At 36.9% G+C, this 23,659-nt stretch overlaps 1 protein-coding gene across 1 annotated transcript in view; it reads right to left on the minus strand.

Annotated features, from left to right (window-relative positions):
- Positions 1–23,659, minus strand: part of NLK (nemo-like kinase) — a 133,315-nt gene that overhangs the window by 17,189 nt on the left and 92,467 nt on the right. The window contains 4 exon segments of the mRNA XM_005876912.2: positions 3,712–3,813; positions 7,468–7,677; positions 10,983–11,068; positions 12,473–12,579. Coding sequence (XP_005876974.2) covers positions 3,712–3,813; positions 7,468–7,677; positions 10,983–11,068; positions 12,473–12,579 — 505 coding nt within the window.

The following is a 23,659-nucleotide window of genomic DNA, read 5'->3' on the forward strand; positions in this document are numbered from 1 at the left end:
CTCTCTCCTACTTTCCTCTCTAAAATCAATAAAATATATTAAAAAATAAAATTAGAGGAATCTATTTTTGAGATTTGATTTATGAACTTAAGCATATTATTTAACCTCTATAATCCTCCATTTCCCATCTGCAAAAAGGAATAATAAATGTCACATTATAGTGTTTTGAGGACTTAAGGTATTAATTAAGGTGAACATCTTTGCATTCCTGGGATAAGCTCCATGTGATCATATTATTTAAAAAAAAATATCACAAGCTATAGCTATTATTTTCCTAGTTGATCTTTATACTATCAAAACTTTAATTTTTAATATATATTAAGTGTTTAGAATGCCAGACACTATTATATGTTCTCCTTGCATCCACTATTTCTTTACCATTATAACAATTTAATGAGGTAGGAACCATTTTTGTTCACATTTTACAGATGAATGAACCGAGGCACATGAAGGTTAAGTAATTTGCCTAATGTCACAAAGTGAGTTACTGGTAGAGTCGGGAGTCATATACAGTCTGTCTGAAAACTGTAGTGTACAACTCCTGGGACATCATTCAACATCCTGTGTGATGTGGTAAGCCTGACACTGACATCACAGCCTGCACTCCTAGTCACTACAGTCTAGAGAAACAAACAGAGCACTGAGATATGCACAATGCTCTTTGCAAAATCATCATGATGTACAGAAGCACACAAGCTATATTGCATATATTGGATTGGGGACCAAATTAATTTAAAAAAATCCAAGTAACTACATAACAAATTTATTTGTGTGTGGGTGTGTATGTGTCTTCCAATGTCAGCTCTAAATAGCTATAACATGAATGGAGATACCTTCAAGCAGCTGCTATTGGGCTAAAAATAGGCATATAAGACATGCATCATGGTGTAAGGGAAGGAGTAGGGAATCGGAAGGGAAGGGGCAGAATTTGACTAATGGCTTAACTAGAGAGCTTCAAGGGTTGGTTAACTTCTCTTGAGAGCAGCGGTAATATAAAGATCAACTAGGAAATGTAGATAAACTGAATTTCCATACTGGGGGAAAAATGGTACCAAGTACTATGCTAAGTTAATTTACATTCAATTATATATATGGTAGGTATAACTTACTCTATTCAAATCTACCTGTGTTAATGTTCAAAGATCATGAACACTTGCCTAAAGAGGCCCTTTCCAGCACTGGTTAAAAGTCCTCTAAAGATCTGTGAAAAGCATATCTAACTTTTGAGCAGAAATGGTCTCCAGAAATGGTCTCCTAACTAGTTTTTACTCCACCAGTCTTCTCTTCAAAATGAAAATATTTTCATCTCAAGACTAGCCAGAGCCATCCCAACTTTTACCATGGTGCTCTCTTGAGGCCATCACTAAAACTTAGTGATAAGCAAAATGTCAAACTCTAAGAGGCATTACTGTTATGAAGCCAATTCATGTAAAAATGTATAAGAATTCTGCTAAACATCTTAACCCATTTAACTAGTTAAGTTACATTTTCCTTTCTTCCACCCTTTGTTTTAAATAATAATGACATTTACTATTTTTTATTTAATTTAAAGTTTCGGGTTTTTACAACTAACAGATTTTTAAAATCAGTAGTACAAAAAGGACTCATTTGTCAGGAATTCTCAGAGGAGTGCAAAGTGACTTTTGGTGCAGTGAGTTACATTTTCGAGCTGTTGCAGGTAGCAGGCAGGAAACTCCTTAGGAAGTCTGGCTCTCTTGGTTGCTGTTTAGTAACTCTTTGACATACAGGAAGAATTAACTGGCAACCACTAGCAATAGTTAAAATCTGACCTAAAGAGGTCAGTAAAACAGGAAAATTATTTTGCTATTTCCAAGGACACATTTACCATGAGGTATTGATAAAATAGTTTAATATTCCTGATACTGGCCAATACATAAAACATAATAGATCTTTTTAGTTCTATTAACATGGAACCTTCCTGTAGGTTAAGACTTACTGTCCTCTTCTAAAGAAATTAGGGCCTCAAATTATGTTATAGTTTACTTAGAGAATTACAGAGGTAGGAGAAGTGAGCCAGCTGGGCTGTGTAGGCTCAGAAACAGGGCTTCAGAGGCAAAAGAAGGGCACTTGGAGCTTAGGAGAGGGAAAGGGAAAGGTAATGCACCTGGGGGAAGGAGCAGGGGAGGGGGAAGGAACAAGGGAGGGGGAAGGAGCAGGTGTGCTCTTGTGCTCCCAGAGGGACAGGTGAGGGAGAACGCACCAGGCAGGGGCTATTTAAAATACCAGCATCTACAACCCTATTTACTGGTTCGGGCTGGTTTTAGGACGTAACACACTTTACTCATTGTCTTTGTGCCTGTGCAAATGGATGCTCTGGAGTCACACTACTAGACCCACAGAAAGGGAACTGCAAGGAAAAGGTAAGGCTTTGACTAAAGGTCTGGCTAATTTGAGAGAAGGAGTGTCAAACTCGGTCTGTCATTTGGTCACTTAGATCAATCAGATCTTCCAAATGCTCAATTTAAAAGAAACCAAGGCAAAGCCCAGGAAAATTAGTTGCTGAGTCTTCCTGTTTAAGCCTTCTCTCTTCTGTTTCAGTTTGTTGTCCCTAGGAAAAGTATTCCATTTATTCACTCTTCATGTCATTAAGCTGTTTGTCCAAAGAAGATTAGGAAAAATGCTTCTAAAAAATGCTTCTAAATCAATAGGATGGAGATAAAAAAACATCTAGTCTTTCTCAGCAAGGGCTTGGCTGGGTGCAAGTAATATCAATCAGTGTAAATCTGGCACTCTCTCTTCATACTTCATTTCTAACAACACTCGCATCTGCTTGTGTGTCAGTGGCAAGAGTGCAATAGAAACAGCTTCACATTCACAGCTGCATTAAGAGATACTAGGTATTTTGGTTCAGTATTTGGAAAGGACATCCTGATATATATGTATTAGGTTATGGCACTGAGGTTAAAGATCCACCTGTAGGGACTTTTACCAGACACATCAAAAGGCCAAAACACAAAAATACCAGGGGTCATTTATTAGCAAGGGCACTACAAAAATATTTCCTTTCTCCTACAGCATTAGGAATTACTGTATTTTATTGGATCTAACATTTTCTTTCTTACAGACAAATGACATACAGGATAAATAAAACTTACAAGTGATATGGTGGTTTTTTAAAAATTGATTTTAGAGAGGGACAGGGAGAGGAGGAGAGAGAAAAACTGATGTGAGTGGAACACTGATCAGCTGCCTCCTGCATGCCCCCTACCGGAGATCTAGCCCGAAACCTGGGCATGTGCCCTGACCTGGAATTGAACCACCAAACTTTCAGTGCATGGTATGACGCCTAACCAACTGAACCACACTGGGCAGGGCTACACGTAATGTTTTTGTTTAAAAATTCTCACTTCTGCCCTGACTGTTTGACTCAGTGGCTAGAGAACATCAGCCTGTGGACCGAAATGTCCCGATTTCGATTCCCAGCCAAGGGCACGTACCTCGGTTATAGGTTCGGTTCCTCCCTGGCTCTTCTTGGGGCATGTGTGGGAGGCAACCTATTGATGTCAATGTTTCTCTCTTTTGCACTCTCCCCCTCCTCTCCCTCCTGACTCCTCTCTCTAAAAAAGTCAATGGAAAAAAATATCCTCGGGTGAGGATTAAAAATAAAAACTCACTTCATTATTCTGTTGGAAGGAAAATCCTGCCCAAAGAGAGGGTTACCAAATACAGATCCCTTCCTTCTCCTTTTACCTGTTTATGAGGACCCCTGAGTATGTGTGCCTTAGCGCCTTCACAAGCCGTCCTCATTGCTTCCAGTGATGGTGTGCCCAAGAGATCCGTGATCAAATCCAACTACAAGGAAACATGAAATACATGGATAGTAAGCTCATGAAAACAACTTTTTATTAGTGATGAGGAGGAAATTTGGGGGAAATAAACCTAAGACAAATTCCAGATTAACTAATAGGAGCTCCTATTTTCACTTTTTGGACTACTAAAAAAAAACCCAGAAAAATGTTTATTAGGGACCTATATGATAGGTTTATAGAAAACATGTTTTGGCAATCATAGCCTTCTGCAGCTATAGTAATTTAGGAGTCTGCTTCTACCTGCCCTGTCTTGATACCACAGCAGTTATGATCCTTGCACAGGTGAACTGCTCTTTGGCTGATGGCTAATGACTATTATTTTCAAACGTTAATGAATAGATTCTGATGTTTCACATGGACTCAGGCTTATCAAGGAGCTAATCCACAGATCAGGCAGCTGAGATTTAGTAAATACTTAGAACATTCACACCTGAAATTAAAGCTAAGCCATCAATGTTTGAGCCAGTTACACACCCCTTTATATTCTTATTATGCTAGAAATCTCTTACACTGACAGGAAACTGTGGTACTTAGAATCTAACTATGACGTGGAATAAGGCCTCATTTAGTTAACTGGGCACAATAAAAGAGACCAATAAAAACTGTCTTCTCACAAACAAGCCTTTGTACGTACCAAAGCACTTTCATAATTTTCTGTAGTGCTACAACTGTTCTAATTTCACAGCCTAATTAGCAATAACATTTCATTCGAATTCCTTCAAAATGGAAAGCACTATTTCCTTCTGCACTTATCTGAACCGTGGGGTACCATCAGTATCATTGCCCTCCAGGATAATGGAGACATCTACGTAGCTTGTTTTCTACACAAGTAAAGATCTCTATGCAAAGCTTTTTGGGAAAAGTGTGTTGGTGGTACTTTTGGACCTCTGACAACTACCCTTAAAGGCAGAAGGAAATGACTGGCTCATGAAAACAAATGGATCCATTCAGAAAATTGTCTAAAATGGGTCAGATCCATGGATGAGAAACATTTTTATGAGGTCTGCTGGTATTGCAAAACCTAGGCTAGTTATTTCTCAAAAAATGCAAAGAAAATGCTACAGAAAATAACTACTTCCATTTAGAAATTAGACTCTTTTCCCACTTTAGGCCTGAATATTTCACTCCAAAATACACTGATGATACACAGATGTGAGTTCTCCTTCAGTGGCTATGTCACACTGGCAAACTCAAGACCTATGTATTTCTCTAGAAAATGAGATAATCTGCATCCCATCCCAGTTGCTTCACACTTTCCTTTAAATATTCTTTTTTAAAAAATATATATTTTATTGATTTTTTACAGAGGGATAGAGAGTTAGAAACATCGACCAGCTGCCTCCTGCACACCCCCTACTGGGGATGTGCCCGTAACCAAGGTACATGCCCTTGACCGGAATCGAACCTGAGACCTTTCAGTCCGCAGGCCGACGCTCTATACACTGAGCCAAATCAGTTAGGGCCCTTTAAATATTCTTTTCAGAAGCAACCCACGACCTGGCAAGATCCTTGTTTAACATATTACTTAAGCTTTTCTGTATGGCAGCTCCTCATGTCCAAATATAATGATAGTCTTACAGGGAAGTCTATTAAACTCTATTTTCCAAAAATATTGAATGGATACTGTCAATAGTACCCAACATTAAATTAGATATAAGTTTTTTGTTACTAGGATCAATTTTTAATATGTAAACCTTAAAAAATGGACTTTGAATACGTAGCAGAGAAATAAATTTAAATGTTGATCATAGCATATGTAGTTTCTAATGTATCAGTTAACAACTCTTTATAGAAAGAGAATTAAAAAAAAGATTCCATTTTTGGTCAAGTACATGAATTATTTACAAAGATACACAGTAGTCAGGGTAATCAATCAAATTTTAACAAACCCTTGCTCAAAATTTTCCCATCGTTTCCCATCACATTTTGCATAGAATAAAATCCAAAGCTGCATCAGGTTGCCACGGCCAGGCTCCTTCTCTCTCTGACCTCAGCTCCTACGTGCTCTTCCTTGAGCATGCCTCCCACATGCCACACCTGCTCCTGCCTCAGAAGCTTTATTATGCTGGTGTCCCTTTTCCTGGAACACTCTTTCCCAGGACCTTGCTCCTCATTTCACTTGGGTGACTCCTCAATGTTATTCCCTCAGAGAATTCTTTAGTACTGCTCTGCTCCATCGGCATTTTCTATCTCGACCTGGTTTAATTTTTTGTCAGTCCTCACCTGAGGATATTTTCCCATTGATTTTATTTTTATATATATATTTTATTGATTTCAGAGAGGAAGGGAGAGGGCGAGAGAGATGGAAACATCAATGATGAGAGAGAACTACTGACTGGCTGCCTCCTGCACGCCCCCCACTGGGGATCAACCGCAACCCAGGCATGTGCCCTTGACCAGAATCGAACCCGGGACCTTTTAGTCCACAGGCCGACGCTCTATCCACTGAGCCAAACCAGCCATGCTCCATTGATCTTTTAGAGAGAGTGTAGGAGAGAGAGAGAAAGAAGAGAGAAACATGGATTTGAGAGAAACACATCGATTGGTTGCCTCCTGCACACACCTGATCAGGGCCAGGGCCGAGGAGCGAGGAGGAGCCTGCAACCAAGGTATATGCCCTTGACCAGAACCGAACCTGGGACCCTTTGGTCTGCAGGCCAATGCTCTATCCACTGAGCCAAACCGGCTAGGGCTGGTTTAATTTTTCTTCATAGAATTTATCATTACTTGGGATTATATTTATTTGTATACTTATTTAATTTCTGTATCATGTGAAAGTTTCACAAAGGCAGGAACTGTCTTATTTACTGCTACAATCCTAGCACCCTGGCATACCACCACCATTATATTTCTTGAGTGCTTACTGTATGCCAGGCCTTATTTTCAGCTTTACTATTTCATTTAATCTGTATAACGATCCTCAGAACAGTTTAACCTGGCCAATATTTAATAGATAGTTAGGTGACAGAGCTAATATCTGAACCCACCGATTTGATTCCACAGCTTAAACTCATCATTGTTACATTATTCTCAAGCAAATAATACTGTTAAAATTTATGAATAAAAAATAATTAGAAATTATCCCAAGAAAATATGTGTAGTAATGAATTAGCTATAAAGGCAGACAATGAAAGCATTATGGTGTCCCAATGCTACATTTTAATCAGGTCCTGATGTTCTCTGCCATATAGAAATATTTTAGCCCAATAATAAAGGTTAGAAATGTGTCTAAATGTTTAGATTTAAAGAAACCAGCACTCAAAATTTATGTTCTAAGCATAAAGTGTAAGTACATTAAGCCACCAAATACATTTTCAAGTCAGACCTAGTCAGCCAAAAAGAACAGAGGCCCTCCGACAACTGAAGATTATACCTGTGCAAATTGTTATACAGGCTGCTGCTATGCACCATTGCATACAATAAAGTGAACCCTCCCTCTAATAGGCCCGTAAGTTATAAAATGAGTCTCTCTGTAATCTGCAACTTCATAACTTTCTGAATTGTGAGTGAACCTGAATTTGCTAAAAGCAATTTAGACAGTACAATGAACAAGCCCAAAGACATATATGCAAGATAGTTTTTCCTTTAAGTCTGTTAATAGAATTGGAAGTTTCTAAAGCCTAAAGTGATATCATACCTGCTGAATGGGACTCTGTGCCTGAAACAGTATTCTTCGTCCTAGTAGTTCTGCAAAGATACATCCGACAGACCAGATGTCAATAGCATTGCTGTAATGACGGCTGCCCATCAGGATTTCCGGAGCCCGATAATACTGAGTAACAACTTCCTGAGTCATATGACGAGATTCATCTAATTCTTCCACTCTGGCCAATCCAAAATCACAAATCTAAATAGAAAAGATTTTCAAAATATTGTCAAACAGACAAATGGTAAAGTGCAACAAAACAACAAAAAACCAAAATCCTGATAGATCTTTGAACTTTGAAAAGTTTTCAATGATATAGGTAGAGAATATATGTGTCAATATATAATTTGACCTTACCCTGTATTTGGAAAAGAGGAAAAATTCTCAAACTTCCATATTTTTATATAAAATGATGTCTCTTAAAAATATGCTTCTCACCTTTAATGTTTTCAATTGATAGCAACCAAAACAAAAAACAGCTGAGTGCGTTTTTCTAGGTTTAATATAGAAACTAAGTTACTATCTATTTTCAAGGCTGGCTTATCAAGAAAGATAATATTTTAAAAAAGTATAACCTGAAGACTTCCTGAGCTATGTTCACTATCTTTATGGAAATATATATAGTAAAATTTCTTTAAAGCTATAGGTTTCCAATTGAATCCTGCTAAATATAGTTTGCAGGAGGTATTTCAGGAGTTCCATAACTACTGTACCTAAACTTCACGTGTATCTTTATTTAAAAGACTAATTCACACTCAGATGTGTAAAAATGTCAAAATGTAGTAAACTGTGTAATACCAGTGCTACTAGATTCATTCGTTTCTTCATGCCATAAATATTTAATTGAGTGCCTGTATGTTTTAGGCAGTATGCTAGAACCTGGAGACACAACATTAAATGAGAAAGACTGGTTAATAAATATGTAGACCTAAAGATAAATCTTTTTTTTGTTTTTCTTTTTTAACTAAAAAGAGATTGCAAGGTGAGCTGTTAGTAAACAGTTGCAGTGCCGGCAACTTCTGCTTACTTTTAGAAATGAAGATTTTCTTGATACCGGGCAACCAAAACAAACACTGGGAGCATTGAGGATAAGAGAGAAACGGCCATCTAAGCTACAGTGTTCTCACTGATTAACTTTATGAGTCAATATTACAAATGACAAAATAACACTTTTTGTCTGTTTTCTACATTGAGGTCCTTGCATATGATTTTATTTGAAAAAATAAAATACCACTACTTCAAAGGAAACAAATTTTATACCTAATTTTTGACAATCCTCTCTTTCTGTCTTCAATTTATTATGTCTGGTCCCATCAAATGAATTCGTGTTTGTATATGGGGATATTCAAATACTACCACAGGCTAGTGACACTAATTTTTAAAACTCTATTACTTGGCCATGAATTTTTAGCATATTTTAAAAAGCAAAACGAAACACATATCTCCACTTTCCTATATCTTTCTTGTATTTATATTTAAAAAACAAACACCCCACCCACCCACCCAAAACTGTTTTCTGTTATAAAGCAAGTTTTTTGTTAAAAACATCAGTCTGGAGCCCTAGCCAGTGTGGCTCAGTTGGTTGGGTGTTGTCCTGTGCACTGAGAGGTGGCCAGTTCGATTCCTGGTCAGGGCACATGTCCGGATTTCAGACTCGCTCCCCAGTAGAGGCTGTGCAAGAGGCAGTCAATCAATGTTTTGCTCTCACGTTTCACTCTCACATCGTTCTCTCTCTTTTCTTCCTCTCCCTTCCTCTCTCTCTAAAAATCAATAAAAAAATCTTTTAAAAAATAAAAGAAATATTTTACCATAATATTATTGATGAATTTGTACATTTGAGAAGAGAGAGCCTGCATTCTACTCTGGCTTTTAAAAGTAGGCCACTGAGACAAGTCAAGGGAGCAGAGAAAAATTTTAATTTGTGTTGTTTATTCATAAATGACATTTTCCTTTAGTTACTTATTCATGTAGCCAGAGGTTACAACACCATAACAATTTAGAAAATGAACCTCAAGCAGTTAATGGCATCAAGCATGACAGACTCAACACAAAATGCTTTGTGAAGTTCTCCCAACAGAAACTGAAATAAGAAACTGGCTAAGCTGTCATAAAACTGATTTGGTCTGAATAGAACAAAGAATTCCTGACTATAAGGTTTTAAATTATATGGGTTATGGGGATAGGTGGCAGGGGAATGAACCCAATGACCTATGATGGAATATTTACTTCAAGGGATTTTGGGGATAATTAATTTCTTTGTGGAAACAAAGGACTAAACTACAACATTAGCTGGTTTCAGAGAAAATATGAAAAATATGTTTTTAAGCTTTCTAGGGTCAAAACAGGAACAAAGTTCTGGAAACTGTATGAAGGGAAAATTTTTATTCAAAAGCAGCATAACACACCAGCTTTTAAAGAAAACTGGCCTACAGTTGAAAGATAGCACTTAAACAAAAAGTGAAATTCATTTATATATTTGGTTTTAATATTTAGTTTATCTACCAACAAGCTAAACAATAATGATAGTCTGGATTACTTTTATTTTTAACTTGGGAATCTGTACCTCTTAATACCCTTCACCTTTTTCACCCATCTCCCCTCTGTTGATTAAAGTAGAAAACATTTAAAAAAATTTTCTTTTTCATATATATCAGCTAAAATGTTAAGATTTTACATTTATTGTAGGTGAAGCACCATAAATACTGTAGTTACTCATAAAATAAGTGGAATTTTAATTTTCTCACACAGAGATGACACAGTTCCAGGAAGGCCCTTATCTGTAATTCCTATGATAGGGAAAAATATGGTGGATCTCTCGCTTTTTAGGAGTTTTGCTAATATATATCTCTATTAGTGGTGGGGAAATGCACATATGTGGGTTTTGTGAGTCATTCTAACAAAAGACAAGGGGGAGGGGTGATAAGTAAAACTGAAATTAACATATGAAAATTTGGGGCTACTAACTATAATTAGTCCCATAAGCAATTCTCCTTCAGAAGAGAATACTGTATATTAATAAATACTTGACCCCTTTCTAGCTTAGTATTTTCGCTTTTAAATGTTTCCACTTTCCTACTTTGCTACCTCTAACAGCATATAAAAATGTTAGCTGTGTAAAAACACAGTCTTCTTAAAAAAGTCATACTTCATTTTCATATAAATAGAACCTTACTGGTATTTCAATATTTCCTCCGATATATACTTCCTTTAATAATGGAATAATCTGAAAAGAAATCACCTCTATTATTGTTTTTTAGTCCCACTGTAATTCCAATTTCAGGTTTTCCAAAACATATGCAAAATATCATGAAGAAACCATGAGGCAATACTATAAATTAGTTACTATGGCCATGACTAGTGATATCACTAGAGAAAACTGGGTTCTTTAATTTTTGGTTAAGTGATGAAAATAAAAATAAGGATTTCTTTCAGAAAAACGTGTTTTTCTTAAACCTGCCTTGACATTCTGATGTTTTCTCAGATATTTAAATAAATGGAAAAGCTACCTTTAGAACACAGTTGCTGTTCACAAGGAGATTCCCTGGCTTAATGTCTCGATGTAAAATGCCAGCTGAATGAAGATATTTCAAACCTGAAATAACAAGCAGATTTAATTGCAGATATTTAATTCCTTTTACTCAACCACTGATCTGGGGAAAACCATAGAAACAGAGAATACAGGATTTTAAATGATTCCCTAACTAAATGCTTAGTGATCATGATTAAAAAGCTTGACTTAGTCTTAGCTCAAAAAAAAATATAATTTTGCTACAGTAAAATAAAGTGTCATCAAAGGTTTACATAATCTAGAGATAATTCAAAAGATTATTTAGGTTTGTGGATAGATAAGCTTTTCTGGCCTTAATGCTGACCAATATCCTTAAGTTACTCATAAGTGTGGCTACTGGAGCTTTGCTATTAATGACCCCCAACCTGTGATTCCGAGCATGCTTCAACAAAATACTTCCCATCAGCCAATAGGGAGTCTTTCCCAGGACAGATGCAACAAAATTCAGAAACTTGCCCATGTTTGTTGGCAGTATTTTCTACCTCGGAGAATCCAGAGGGTAATTAACTACACTTTAAAAGACAGGGAGCTTTAGCACTGCCAGACAAAGGTCATAGCTTTAAGGCTGTCCTTTGAGTAAAATACAGCAAATCACATTTTTTACAAGTATAAAAAAATCCAATATCTCCCCTCTCCCCCCACTGCGGAATAGCAACACACAACTACAGAAGGTGGGCTTTCTAGTTTTAATATTGTGCATATGTTTTCATCCTTTTGGCTGATGCTTTTCAATCTTTATAAAGAATGTCTTAATTCTATGAATCTGGACAGTGGGAGGTGAGGGAGTATTTTTCTAGGTCAGAAAGCTGTGTCAGCTGTAAACAATTCTCAATTTGTAATAGCAAAAATTCTGAAGGACACACCTGATGGCCAGAGAAAATGCCAACACTGTCAGCCCAAATCGCTTCTCTATCAAGTCCTTGCTCTTTAATAAGCCAGAATGGAGAATTATTTAGCTGGCTGTTTCTATCAGTCTCCTCCATGCTTTCACTTTAATAATCATTTTGTTTTCCTAGAGTTGGACTCAGCCAACACTCTGATCAGGACCACCTAATACTGGCTTGAAGAAAGGACGACATCCATAGGGAACACACAGTGACTTTTCAATTTATTAGTAGTCATCTCCTACTAAACCACTGCTGCTTAACAAACCATCCTGCTTATTCACCTGTATACACTGACCTACTCAACTGCCTAATAAATTAGGACACTCTATTCCATCACTAAAAATAAAAACCATTTGGCTATCCTTAAAAGTCTCTTATTTAATATCAAGTATAGAGATTATTAAATATACCTTGGTCAAAAGAAAAAAAGTATTTAGGAAAAAAGAAAGCCTTGGAAAGTCAGATTAGTTAAAGTTCAAATGAAAAGTAAAACATTTCATTTACAATGACACTATCTTTTTCTTCATGAAGAAAATCTTACCTCGCAAAATCTGATAAAGAAAAACTTTGACATGATCTGAGCTGAGTGGTTGAGGAGACACGATAATTTTATGTAGGTCACTCTGCATCAATTCTGTGACAACATATCTTGAGGCATTAAGTTAAGGAGAGTTCAGAGAATTCAGCCCCCAATGCCCTCAAAGTGGGCTCCAGGTAAAAAGAAGAACTTCTATTTTTAAGGCTAGTAAAAGCGTAGGAAAAGAAAGCTTCTAGACAGCATAATAGAGGTGAGAACCCAGCCCTCAGAAGACATTGCAAAATTTTAAGAATTTACTGTTTAAAAGTTAGCAGAACCACCAAGTGGTTTCCCTATAATCAGCATTATAAAAGAGAAAAATAAGGGTAAACATTTTAAATGATAGCCAGGCCAGGAAGAGTGTGAAGACCAGACTTAGAGTCTATTTCAAACGAGAGAGTCAGTGGTCTCACCCTAGGTCACCATGGCACCAATGGAAAAGATGATGACCTACTTATCAACTGTTATTGTTAAGTATAGTACTCCTAAAAATGTGTAAAATGGTTAGTTCAAATTGAAGTTGTCATGTAATCTTAACAAATTCTCTTATTTAATTTTTATATATTTATATCTTCCTTATTAAATTTTAAGCTTCCCATGCTTTATATTCTGTTATATTCTCAGGGTTTTGCTCAATAAACACACAGCAGATGATCCAAGGAGGGGGCCTGTGGGGCAATGGAAATGTGAAATTCAGAGCTCTTGCAAAGGTAAGGTCTTTTGGTATATCTAGAACAGAACAGATTCATGCCTTAGCCTGCATGCAGTTGAGAACTCATTTTGAGTTTTTTGATTTAAGTAAAATCATGCATCACTTGTTGATGGGGAGAAAGGCATTATTAAGCGATTTCGTCCTTGTGTGAGCATCATAGAGTGTACTTACACAAACCTAGATGGAATAGCCTCCTACATACCTAGACTAAATGAGATAGCCTACTGCTCCTAGGCTACAAACCTTTACAGTATGTACCGAATACTGTTGGCAACTGTCACACAATGGTAAGTATTTATGTATTTAAACAGAGAAAGGGTACAGTAAAAATATGGTATAAAACAGTGATAGCGAACCTTTTGAGCTCGGCGTGTCAGCATTTTGAAAAACCCTAACTTAACTCTGGTGCCGTGTCACATATAGAAATTTTTTGATATTTGCAACCATAGTAAAACAAAGACTTATATTTTTGATATTTATTTTATATATTTAAATGCCATTTAACAAAGAAAAATCAACCAAAAAAATGAGTTCGTGTCAGAGGTGACACGCGTGTCATAGGTTCACCATCACTGGTATAAAAGATAAAAAAAATGGTACACCTGCATAGGACATGCATGGAGGCTGCAGGACTGCTCTGGGTGAGTCAGTGATGAGTCAATGGGAAGGCCTAGGACATCATGGACACTAAGGCTACACTAAATTTACCAAAAAATATTTTTCTTTCTTTAATAATAAATTAACCTTAGCCTACTATAACTTTTTTACTTTATAAACTTAAATTTTTTAAGCTTTTTACCTCTATTGTAACAACACTTAGCTTAAAACACAAACACATTGTACAGCTGCACCAAAATATTTTTCTTTATATTAGACTAGAGGCCCAGTGCACGACATTCGTGCACTGGGGGAGGGAGGGGTCCCTCAGCCCGGCCTGTGCCCTCTTGCAGTCCGGGACCCCTTGCTCCTCACTGTCTGCCTGCTCGCTGCTTCTTACTGGGAGGGCACTGACCACTAGGGGGCAGCTGCTGCGTTGAGCGTCTGCCCCTGGTGGTCAGTGCGCATAATAGCGACCAGTAGATCTGCCATTTGATCGACTTGCATATTAGGGTTATATTATATAGAATAAGCTTTTCTATTTAAAAATTTTTAATTTTTTTAAAAACAAAGACATGAACACACATTAGCCTAGACCAGTGGTTGGCAAACTGCGGCTCGCAAGCCACATGCGGCTCTTTGGCCCCTTGAGTGTGGCTCTTCCACAAAATACCGACTTCTGTGCATGGGCCACGAAGTTTCAATCGCACTGTACATGCGCGCCCACACGTGGTATTTTGTGGAAGAGCCACAGTTTGCCGACCACTGGCCTAGACCTATATTGATCAGGATAATTGATATCACTATTTTCCACTCCACACCGTATCTCATTGAAAACTCTTCAGGGGCAGTAACATGCATGAAGCTGTCATCTCCTCTGATAACATTGTCTTCTAAAATACCTACTGAAGGACTGCCTGAGGCTCTTCTTGAGAAAGTGTCACTCGGTTCAGAACTATGTCCATGGTGGTTTGCTTGATTGCTTTTTTCCATCATAGATTTGCTTATAAGCTGTATTTCTTCTGGCAAGTAATTTTCTTCCTCAATCACTTATCTAGAATTTTCAAAAATTCTTCACCTGTCTTCACATCAGCATTTGCAGACTCACCAATCACTTTCACATGATGTAATGAATAACAATTCTCTAATCATTTAAACCACCCAGAGTTAGCAGTAAATTCAACATTGTAGTCAAGTTCAGCCTTTTCTTTCAACATCGCAAACAAACTTTTTGCTTTGGCCTTGATTGTTATGGGGCTTATAGGGATATGCTTCTGTGTTTGGTCATCAATCTAGGTCATTAGAAGTTTCTCCATGTTTGATATAGGCTCCTCTCAACTTTTTGTTAGTCTTGATGCCTTCAATGAAGCAGATCCTTCAACAGCTTCCATCACTTTGTTCTTCAAGATTGTACCTATGGTGGAATGGGGCATGCTTGACTGACCAATAACCTTCCTCATTTTCCACCTTTGTAGTCCTGAATCACTTTTATTTCATATCCAGGTCAATAATTCAACATAGTCTGTTACTAGCAACATTAGCAGATTTTGTATGTTTAGGGGCCATGATGAATAAAACAACACAACATTAAATCAAGCACAAGAGAAAATGGTGCTATCAAAAGACATGGTAAACATGAGATGTATGAGGCTGCTGGCATAATATGGCCAACTTTTCAAAATTATTTTTTTTATAAGTAGAAAGAATACACTCTAAAATAATGATAAAAATATAGTAAAAACATAAACCAGTAACACAATTGTTTATTATCAAGTATTATGTACTATAAATAATTGCACATGCTATACTTTTAAACGACTGGCAGTGCAGTAGGTTGGTCTACATCACATCACTACAAACACATGAGTAATGTGTTGCACTAGGAAATTATGATGGCTATGACATCACTTGGCAATAGTTTTTCAGCTCCAATATAGTCTTATGGGACCACCATCATATATGTGGTACATTGTTGAAGGAAACATGTTATGTGGCACATGACTGCTTAACAGAAAATTCTGTTGGTCTTTTGAAAATCTAGCCACAGAATTTGACCACTTCTTACCACACTGGCCCATGACCCCTAGATTTCTAAAATATAACAGCTAGAATACATTTTTTTACTGATACATTTTTGTTTTGTTTATAAATTAACAGTCACTTCATTATTTAGAAAATATAATTTTTATGGCTTTTACACTTGTAGGTAAGATTTTTATCTTAGATTTTATTAACCAGATTCTTTTATTTTTTTAAAGAATCAAATTTCCCCTTTATTGATTTATATTTTTAATCCTCACCCGAGGATATTTTTCCATTGATTTTTAGAGAGAGTAGAAGAGAGAGGGAAAGACAGAGAGAACTATGGATGTGAGAGAAACACATCAATTGGTTTCCTTCTGCATAGGCCTGGGCCTGGGTCAGGGAAGAGTCTGCAATTGAGGTACATGCCCTTGACCGGAATCGAACCAGGGACATTTGGTCTGCAGGCCAACGCTCTATCCATTGAGCCAAACTGGCCAGGGCAACCAGATTCTTTTCAAAGAAATACATTCTATTCATAATGAAGGTTAGTGAGGAAAGGAGATTTGGCATGCAGAATTTCCTTATAGTTCAGTACAGAATGTTAGAATCATCCTATAAAATGATACACATTAGCTAATTTATAATATTACTAGAGGCCTGATGCACAAAATTCATGAAAGGGGCTCGGCCCCCGCCACCCCGGTTTTGTCTGAAGGTTGTCTGGTCTAATTAGCATATTATGCTTTTATTATTATAGATCATCAGGGTTAGATTTAATTTTTCTTAACAGTTTAAAACTTTTTCTTATAAAAATTTTCAAACACACATAAGATTTGAAAGAATTAAACAGTGACATACCCATCACCTAGATTCTGCACTATTTTGCCATATTTGTTTTAGCACACATTTATCCATGGCTCCTTCCCTTCATCAATTCATCTTATTTCTGTATGCATTTCACAGAGCAATCTTTTAGAATGAAAGTCAGATTATGTCACTATTCTGCAAAAGCTTCCCATTTCATTTTGAGTAAAAGTCAAAGTCCTAAAAATGTCCTTCCAGGGCCATAAATGATCTGGCTTTCTGACCTTCTTCTGATCACTTTTTTCCTTGCTATTCTCTACACATGCTAGACAACCTCTGGCCTTGCGCCTTTGCTCTAGCTGTTCCCTTTGCCTGGACTGTGCTTCTCCGGACATCTACTAGGCCCGTGGTCGGCAAACTGCGGCTCTTTGGCCCCGTGAGTGTGGCTCTTCCTAAGCCTTAGGAGTACCCTAATTAAGTTAATAACAATGTACCTACCTATATAGTTTAAGTTTAAAAAATTTGGCTCTCAAAAGAAATTTCAGTCGTTGTACTGTTGATTTTTGGCTCTGTTGACTAATGAGTTTGCCGACCACTGTACTAGGCTATTTCATCCTGTTTGTTTTTGCTTGACTCGAGTGAGGCCTACCTTGATCACTCTAATACTGCATCATGCATGTCTTGTCCAACTGCCACCCTTCACACAGCTCTACTCCCTCCCCCCCTTAGTACTTATCTACATAATTTACTTACTTTGTTTATTGTTTGTCTGCCCAACCCTGCTCCATGCAAGGGCTTTTGTCTGTTTCATTCATATCTATCCCCAACTCTCAGAAACAATGCCTGCATAAAAGAAGTCCCTATAAACATCTGTTGAGTGAATACACTATTGATTACCTATTAGGTTCTAGCCCAGGGGTGGGCAAACTTTTTGACTGGAGGGCCACAATGGGTTCTTAAACTGGACAGGAGGGCCGGAACAAAAGCATGGATGGAGTGTTTGTGTGAACTAATATAAATTCAAAGTAAACATCATTACATAAAAGGGTACGGTCTTTTTTTTTTTTTAAGTTTTATTCATTTCAAACAGGCCAGATCCGGCCTGCGGGCCGTAGTTTGCCCACGGCTGTTCTAGCCACTCTACTAAGATTTAAACATCTTATTACTTTTTACAGAGGCTTGCAACCAATCCTGAATTTAGGCCTACCTGCATCCCTACTTTCTGAGGTACCGGATGTTTCCAATTTCTGAGCCGTTCTGATATTCTATAGCAAGAACCAACCTGTTTTTGGGTTCTCACTACTGCCGGCATAGGCTTCTGCCTCTTGCAGTTTTTAATCCTTTAGTGACATTTTATGGACCCTGCAGGAAAGACTGGCAATAAGAATTTGTGTTTTATCATCTGTGTTTTCATGTTAAAAACTGATTAAATGTTTATTGGCCACATACTAGTATGTATGAGTATGAGAGAAAAAAAGGAAAAGAGAGAGTGAGCGAGAGTGTGTGTGTGTGGGAGAGAGAGAGAGAGAGAGAGAGAGAGAATTGTTCTTGTCCTTTGCTCAATTTTCTACTGGGGTGATAATTTTTATTTGTAAGAGTGCTTTACAAATTAAGGATATTAACCCTGTAATGAAAAAAATTTCCTATTAGAATCTTAATCATAGGATAGAGCCAGGAAAAAACTTCTATTTGTACCATTAAGCCTTAATCAGAAGTACCAATATTCTTGAGTTGGTTCCAGGAATCTCAAGGGACAAAGACAAAGAAACATTACACAAGGAAAAAACAAAGCAACAAAACAAAACCAGAAACACTTCACAACTGCCATCACTGTATTGTGTTGTCACTTGAGTTTTTATTCAGGGGAAAAAAATCCTAAATAGAGTATGAAGCACTGTGGGATGTCAGTCATGTCTGCTGGGTTAATTGACAATTTTTTGTTTCTGCCAGGATTGAAAAGTTCTTGCATTGAAGTGAAGAGCAGGTTCTATTCTATTCTGTCTCCCATATCCACAAAACTGGCAGCCAACTTATGATGCCAGAATCTTTACTTTCAGTAGACACACTTGGTATGCATGCAAGCGGCAGAAAGAAAACACCTTAATTTTCAAGTTATCAAGTTGCATTCATAGTGCTGGTACTGGGAAAATCTTGTTTTGATTTATAAAAGAAACAAACTGATACAAGAACCAAAAACAGAGAATAAGTATAAAATAATGTCATATGCTTTCTTCTGACAGTGACTACATTCTCAAAGAAAGGGAAAAAAGAAAACATTGTCTGGCTGGCATGGTCCTGGTTTTAACCAGATATTTTAAAAATAATTAATCATTTCAGAAAAAAATGCTTACATTTCATTTGCCATTTTTTACGAAACATTATTTCCAGATCAGGGTGTTATTGACCTACTGGATTTGAATGGACAATATGGGAGCACTTTTGACCAACAAAAATAATAATCTCATATGGTTCAACCTAACACAAAGTATTACCAGATAGCAAAAAATTGAAAAGCAAAGTGTTCAAAATGAATATAGAGCATGATAAGTCAATTCTTCTACATTAAGACCACATACATATGTGCGTAATTTCTCTCACAAAATAACTTATTTTATTTCCCAAAATATAAACCAGCAGGTATTCCCTCTGCTAAACACAAATGACTAGATGACCATGTCTCTGTCCTCAGGATCAGTGAACTTGAAAAACCTTTCATTCAACTTCCTGTTATAATATTTAAGAAAGGAGAGTTTAAGAGTGCTACTTTCATATCTCTGCTTTTTGAGATGATAGACTAGGTGAGAAAAGAATGGGGGTCAGTTAATAAACTCTTATTTTAACCAGAAAGTCTATGGCAAAACCACAAAGAGCCCCTGCCTATCTTTACCATTTTAAAAATAATTGTCTTTAATTTATATTTTTATTAATTTCAGAGAGGAAGGGAAAGGAAGAGATAGAAACATCAATGATGAGAATCACTGATTGGCTGCCTCCTGCACGCCCTCTACTGGGGATCGAGCCCACAACCAGGGCATGTGTCCTGACTGGGAATTGAACCGTGACCTCCTGGTTCATAGGTTGACGCTCAACCTCTGAGCCAAACAGGCCAGGCTACACTTATCATTTGGTTTACTTTTGTGCAGATATTCTTTCCCCTCCACTAGTATCTTTCAAATATAACAGACTGAAATATTTTAAATATATAATTTTTACAAACTGATTAAAATAGCCACTCAGCAGAGATTATATTTTGTCAAGTTTTAGTTGGAAATATATTTTTCACTCCTCAAGTAAAGCAGTTTTTTCTTCATAGAAAACAAGTCAACAACCAGGCTGACCTTTTACAAATTTATTTCTCTGGAAAATACAATTCCTGAATGTGAAGACTTAACAATGTAGGTGCAGAAATTTAGAAGCCACACATATCACTTTATAATAAGGTTTCTGCTTTGCTCTAGCAGAAATCCTCTGAAGTCTCAATCCCCAGCATAATGTCTCCCAGATGTCTCAACTAGTTGCCATGCCAACAAAAGCAGCTTAAATTAAATGAGGGCCTGAAAAGGCACCTGCATCACTCCAGGTCTGTTGCACATTAAATAAAGCTCTCTTGACAGGGACTCAGAGGTGCCATTAACTTGAACAGCAGCTATCTGATTATTGTTTCTGAGTAATTTAATGAGGGTCTCCAAACAAGAGGAGAAACAGGGTGCTCTTTCTCTCTTCCTGTCCTTCTAAATGGGACAGCCTCTCCGGCAGCTGGTGCACCGGCTGGGTCAATGACTTTGCCATGGCCTTTTAAGTTACCATTGGGCAAAGAAAAAACACAGGGCCTAAGTTAGGCTTTCAGGAGAATATTAACAAATTAACCATTTTTCCCTATTAAAACTCATCATTAAAAAATGACCATAAAAAACACACTATACATGGTATGCCAACCTCAGAGCGATTTAACAGCCCTACTATAATAAATTGCTGCTGATTGCAGCAATTAGTTAAGTAGCTCCATGAAATATGAATTTCAAAATGTACTAATTTGCTTCAGGAAAGTGAATGATGCAAATGAATGATGCAAATGAACAATTATGATGTATGGGTGGGGGCATGGCAGCTCTGATACCTCAGGTGCCTAAGAAAAACAGTGTTTCTGTGTTGTTTTATAGTTAATTTTTCTGGGTAATACTGACATTTTAGAAGCTTCTTTATAAGAGGGTAGAAAATAGTCCTTTTGCTGCTTTCTCAAATATTATTAATTACTAGGGAATATCACTTAACGAAAAACACAAACTTAGGTAGAGTTGGGTGATTTACCCAAGGTCACATTCCCAGTCTGTAAAAAGCCAGGAATGCCTGGCTAGTGTGGCTCAGTGGTTAAGCATCGACCTACGAACCAGGAGGTCAAGGATGGATTCCCAGTCAGGGCACATGCCTGGGTTTCAGGCTGGGTCCCCAGTGGGGGGCGTGCAGGAGGCAGCTGATCAATAATTCTCTTTCATCACTGAAAGAGAATAAGTCTCTCTCTCTCTCTCTCTCTTTCTCTCCCCCTTCCTCCCTCCCTCCCTCTCTGAAATTAAAAAAATTTTAAGCAAACAAACAAACAAATAAATAAAAGCCAGGACTACCTTAGGTTTCCTGACTGCTACTCTAGTTGTTTCCCATAGAAGCTGGCCTACTAGTCCCATTTTTTTTTTTAACCAAATAACATAACAGTATGGAGATTACTTTGAAATGAAGAGAAGCTGAATTATTTTTAATTATGTAATATGAGAAGAAAAGGAAAAAGGAAGCTAACTTTTTGTTGAAGCTACTATGTGACTAATCCTCACATAATACCTAATTTGTAACTCTCCACTGTTGGTAGAGGTTAAGCTGCTGACACAGATCTTGGACTTAAACTTAGGTTGTAAAGATTCTGAGGTTTGACCCTTTCCATGAAATTTTGCCTCACTTTGTTTACTATTAAAAGAGAAAATGAAATTCATGAGGCTGACATTATTTCCTGTTACAAAAACCAGGTTTCAAGGAAAAAAAATCAGAAGTTCAATATTTCATTACATGAGGCAGCTTTCAGCATTTCTCCTTTGTCATGTGTTTTCAAATGGGAAGTCACTCTGTTCATTCTTCAACAAATACTCTGAATAGCAGACACTGTTCTAGGCACTGGAAATGCAGTGGTGTACAAGAGCATCACTGCCCTCAATGAGTTTATAGCCTAACAAGGGAGATGAACAATTAAACAAGCAATTACAATACAGCCATTCAAAGACTACAACAATGTGCCCTGGCTGGTTAGCTCAGTTGGTTAGAGCATTGTCTCAATACAACAGGTTGTGGGTTTGATCCCGTCAGGGCACATACAAGAATCAACCCAACAAGGAATAAATAAGTGGAACAACAAATAGATGTGTTGTTCTCTCTCTCAAAGCAATAAATAAAAAAATTTTTAAAAAAAGATTACAACGTTATGGTTAACCTCATATAGCCCTTTAGGTATTGCTTTGGAATTGAATATGTAAGACTTGCCACCAGAAATAAAATTAAAAAAGAAGCACAACCAAGACATATTACTTTAAAGAGACAAATCTCTAAGTTATTAGAATTGCTAAATTCCAGTAAATAGAGATTTAACCCTTTAGTAAAACATCTTAAGAAACAATCATGATTTCTTCAACTCTTACTGAATTTCTAAATTATATGTATGTTCTAATGAGCAATTTACTTATATCTATAAAAACACATACATACTTACATTTGGTTTTCTAAAATGGTTCACCTTAAATTTAAAAAAACATACACGAGAAATAATAAAAAAGGCAATTAGCATTTACTGAGATCTCACTATGTGCTAGGCACTTTCCAAGCACTTTATATAAATTATCTCAATGAATTCTCAGAAGTGGCAGGTTATTTGAAGGAACTAATTGTCCTCATTTTGAGTTTTATTTATTTATTTAATCCTCACCTGATGGTATTTTTTCCATTGATTTTCAGAGAATGTAGAAGGGAGGGAGAGGGAGAGAGAGAGAGAGAGAGAGAGAGAGAGAACACACATTGATTGCCTCCTGCATCCATCCTGACCAGGAATCTAACCTTTTGGTGCAGAGGACGACACCCAACCAAGTGAGCCACACTGGCCAGGGCTAGATCACCTCATTACCTCATTTAATCCTCATAACGACTTGGGACTATTGCCATGTTAACAGATCTAGTTTGGGGGTGAAGGAACGTCAGGAAGACAGCCCAAATAATGATACTTCTTTTCCATCAACTAAAAAATAATACAAAGATTAAGAAAATCATAGAGACAAGTTTTTCTACCTCACACTCACTTTACCTACCTGTCTCTTCCCACCTCCTGAGCATTTACTTCCGTTAAGTCTTATTCCTTTTACCCTTTAGTCAAATTACAAAGCTAAAATAAATTCAATAAACATTTCCCTGTATCTATGAATCATATATACTTACTTGAATAGGTTCATATCCTCTACTTTTTTAAATGGATGAGAACTTTAAAAATTAGTTTATGTGTGTGTATATATATCACAGGGACCCCCTCAGCTAACTTTTTGTGTGGGGTATAGGGTTGGGCTAGTAGCTCTTGACATGAAAAACAAAAACAAAAGAAAGTCTTAACTAGAGATTGCTGAAATAGGACAAGCCTTTGGTGGGATGTCTAAATTGAAAATATAAATCTGGGAATCATTATATATGGTAAGAAATAGCAATTTCTACTTTCTACTAAAGGAAATCTGCCACAGATAGAGTATTAATTTTACTTTTGATTATAATCTTTTTCTTTGCACAAAGTTTTTCTCTTTTATTAATTTTTTTTTCTATTTCTTTCCTTCTTTTATTTTGAGAACCTGGATACTAAAATTATGGAAGCACATCACCACTAATGAGTTATAAATCCAACCTCGATGACATTACATTCTTTAAAATAAGGCACCAATATTCACTGTAAAATAATGCTCACCAGAGTTGGTGCATAGTGCCCAAATACAATATGCAGGACA

The sequence above is a fragment of the Myotis brandtii genome, unplaced genomic scaffold, assembly GCF_000412655.1.
Source record: "Myotis brandtii unplaced genomic scaffold, ASM41265v1 scaffold50, whole genome shotgun sequence".
Classification (NCBI taxonomy): domain Eukaryota; kingdom Metazoa; phylum Chordata; class Mammalia; order Chiroptera; family Vespertilionidae; genus Myotis; species Myotis brandtii.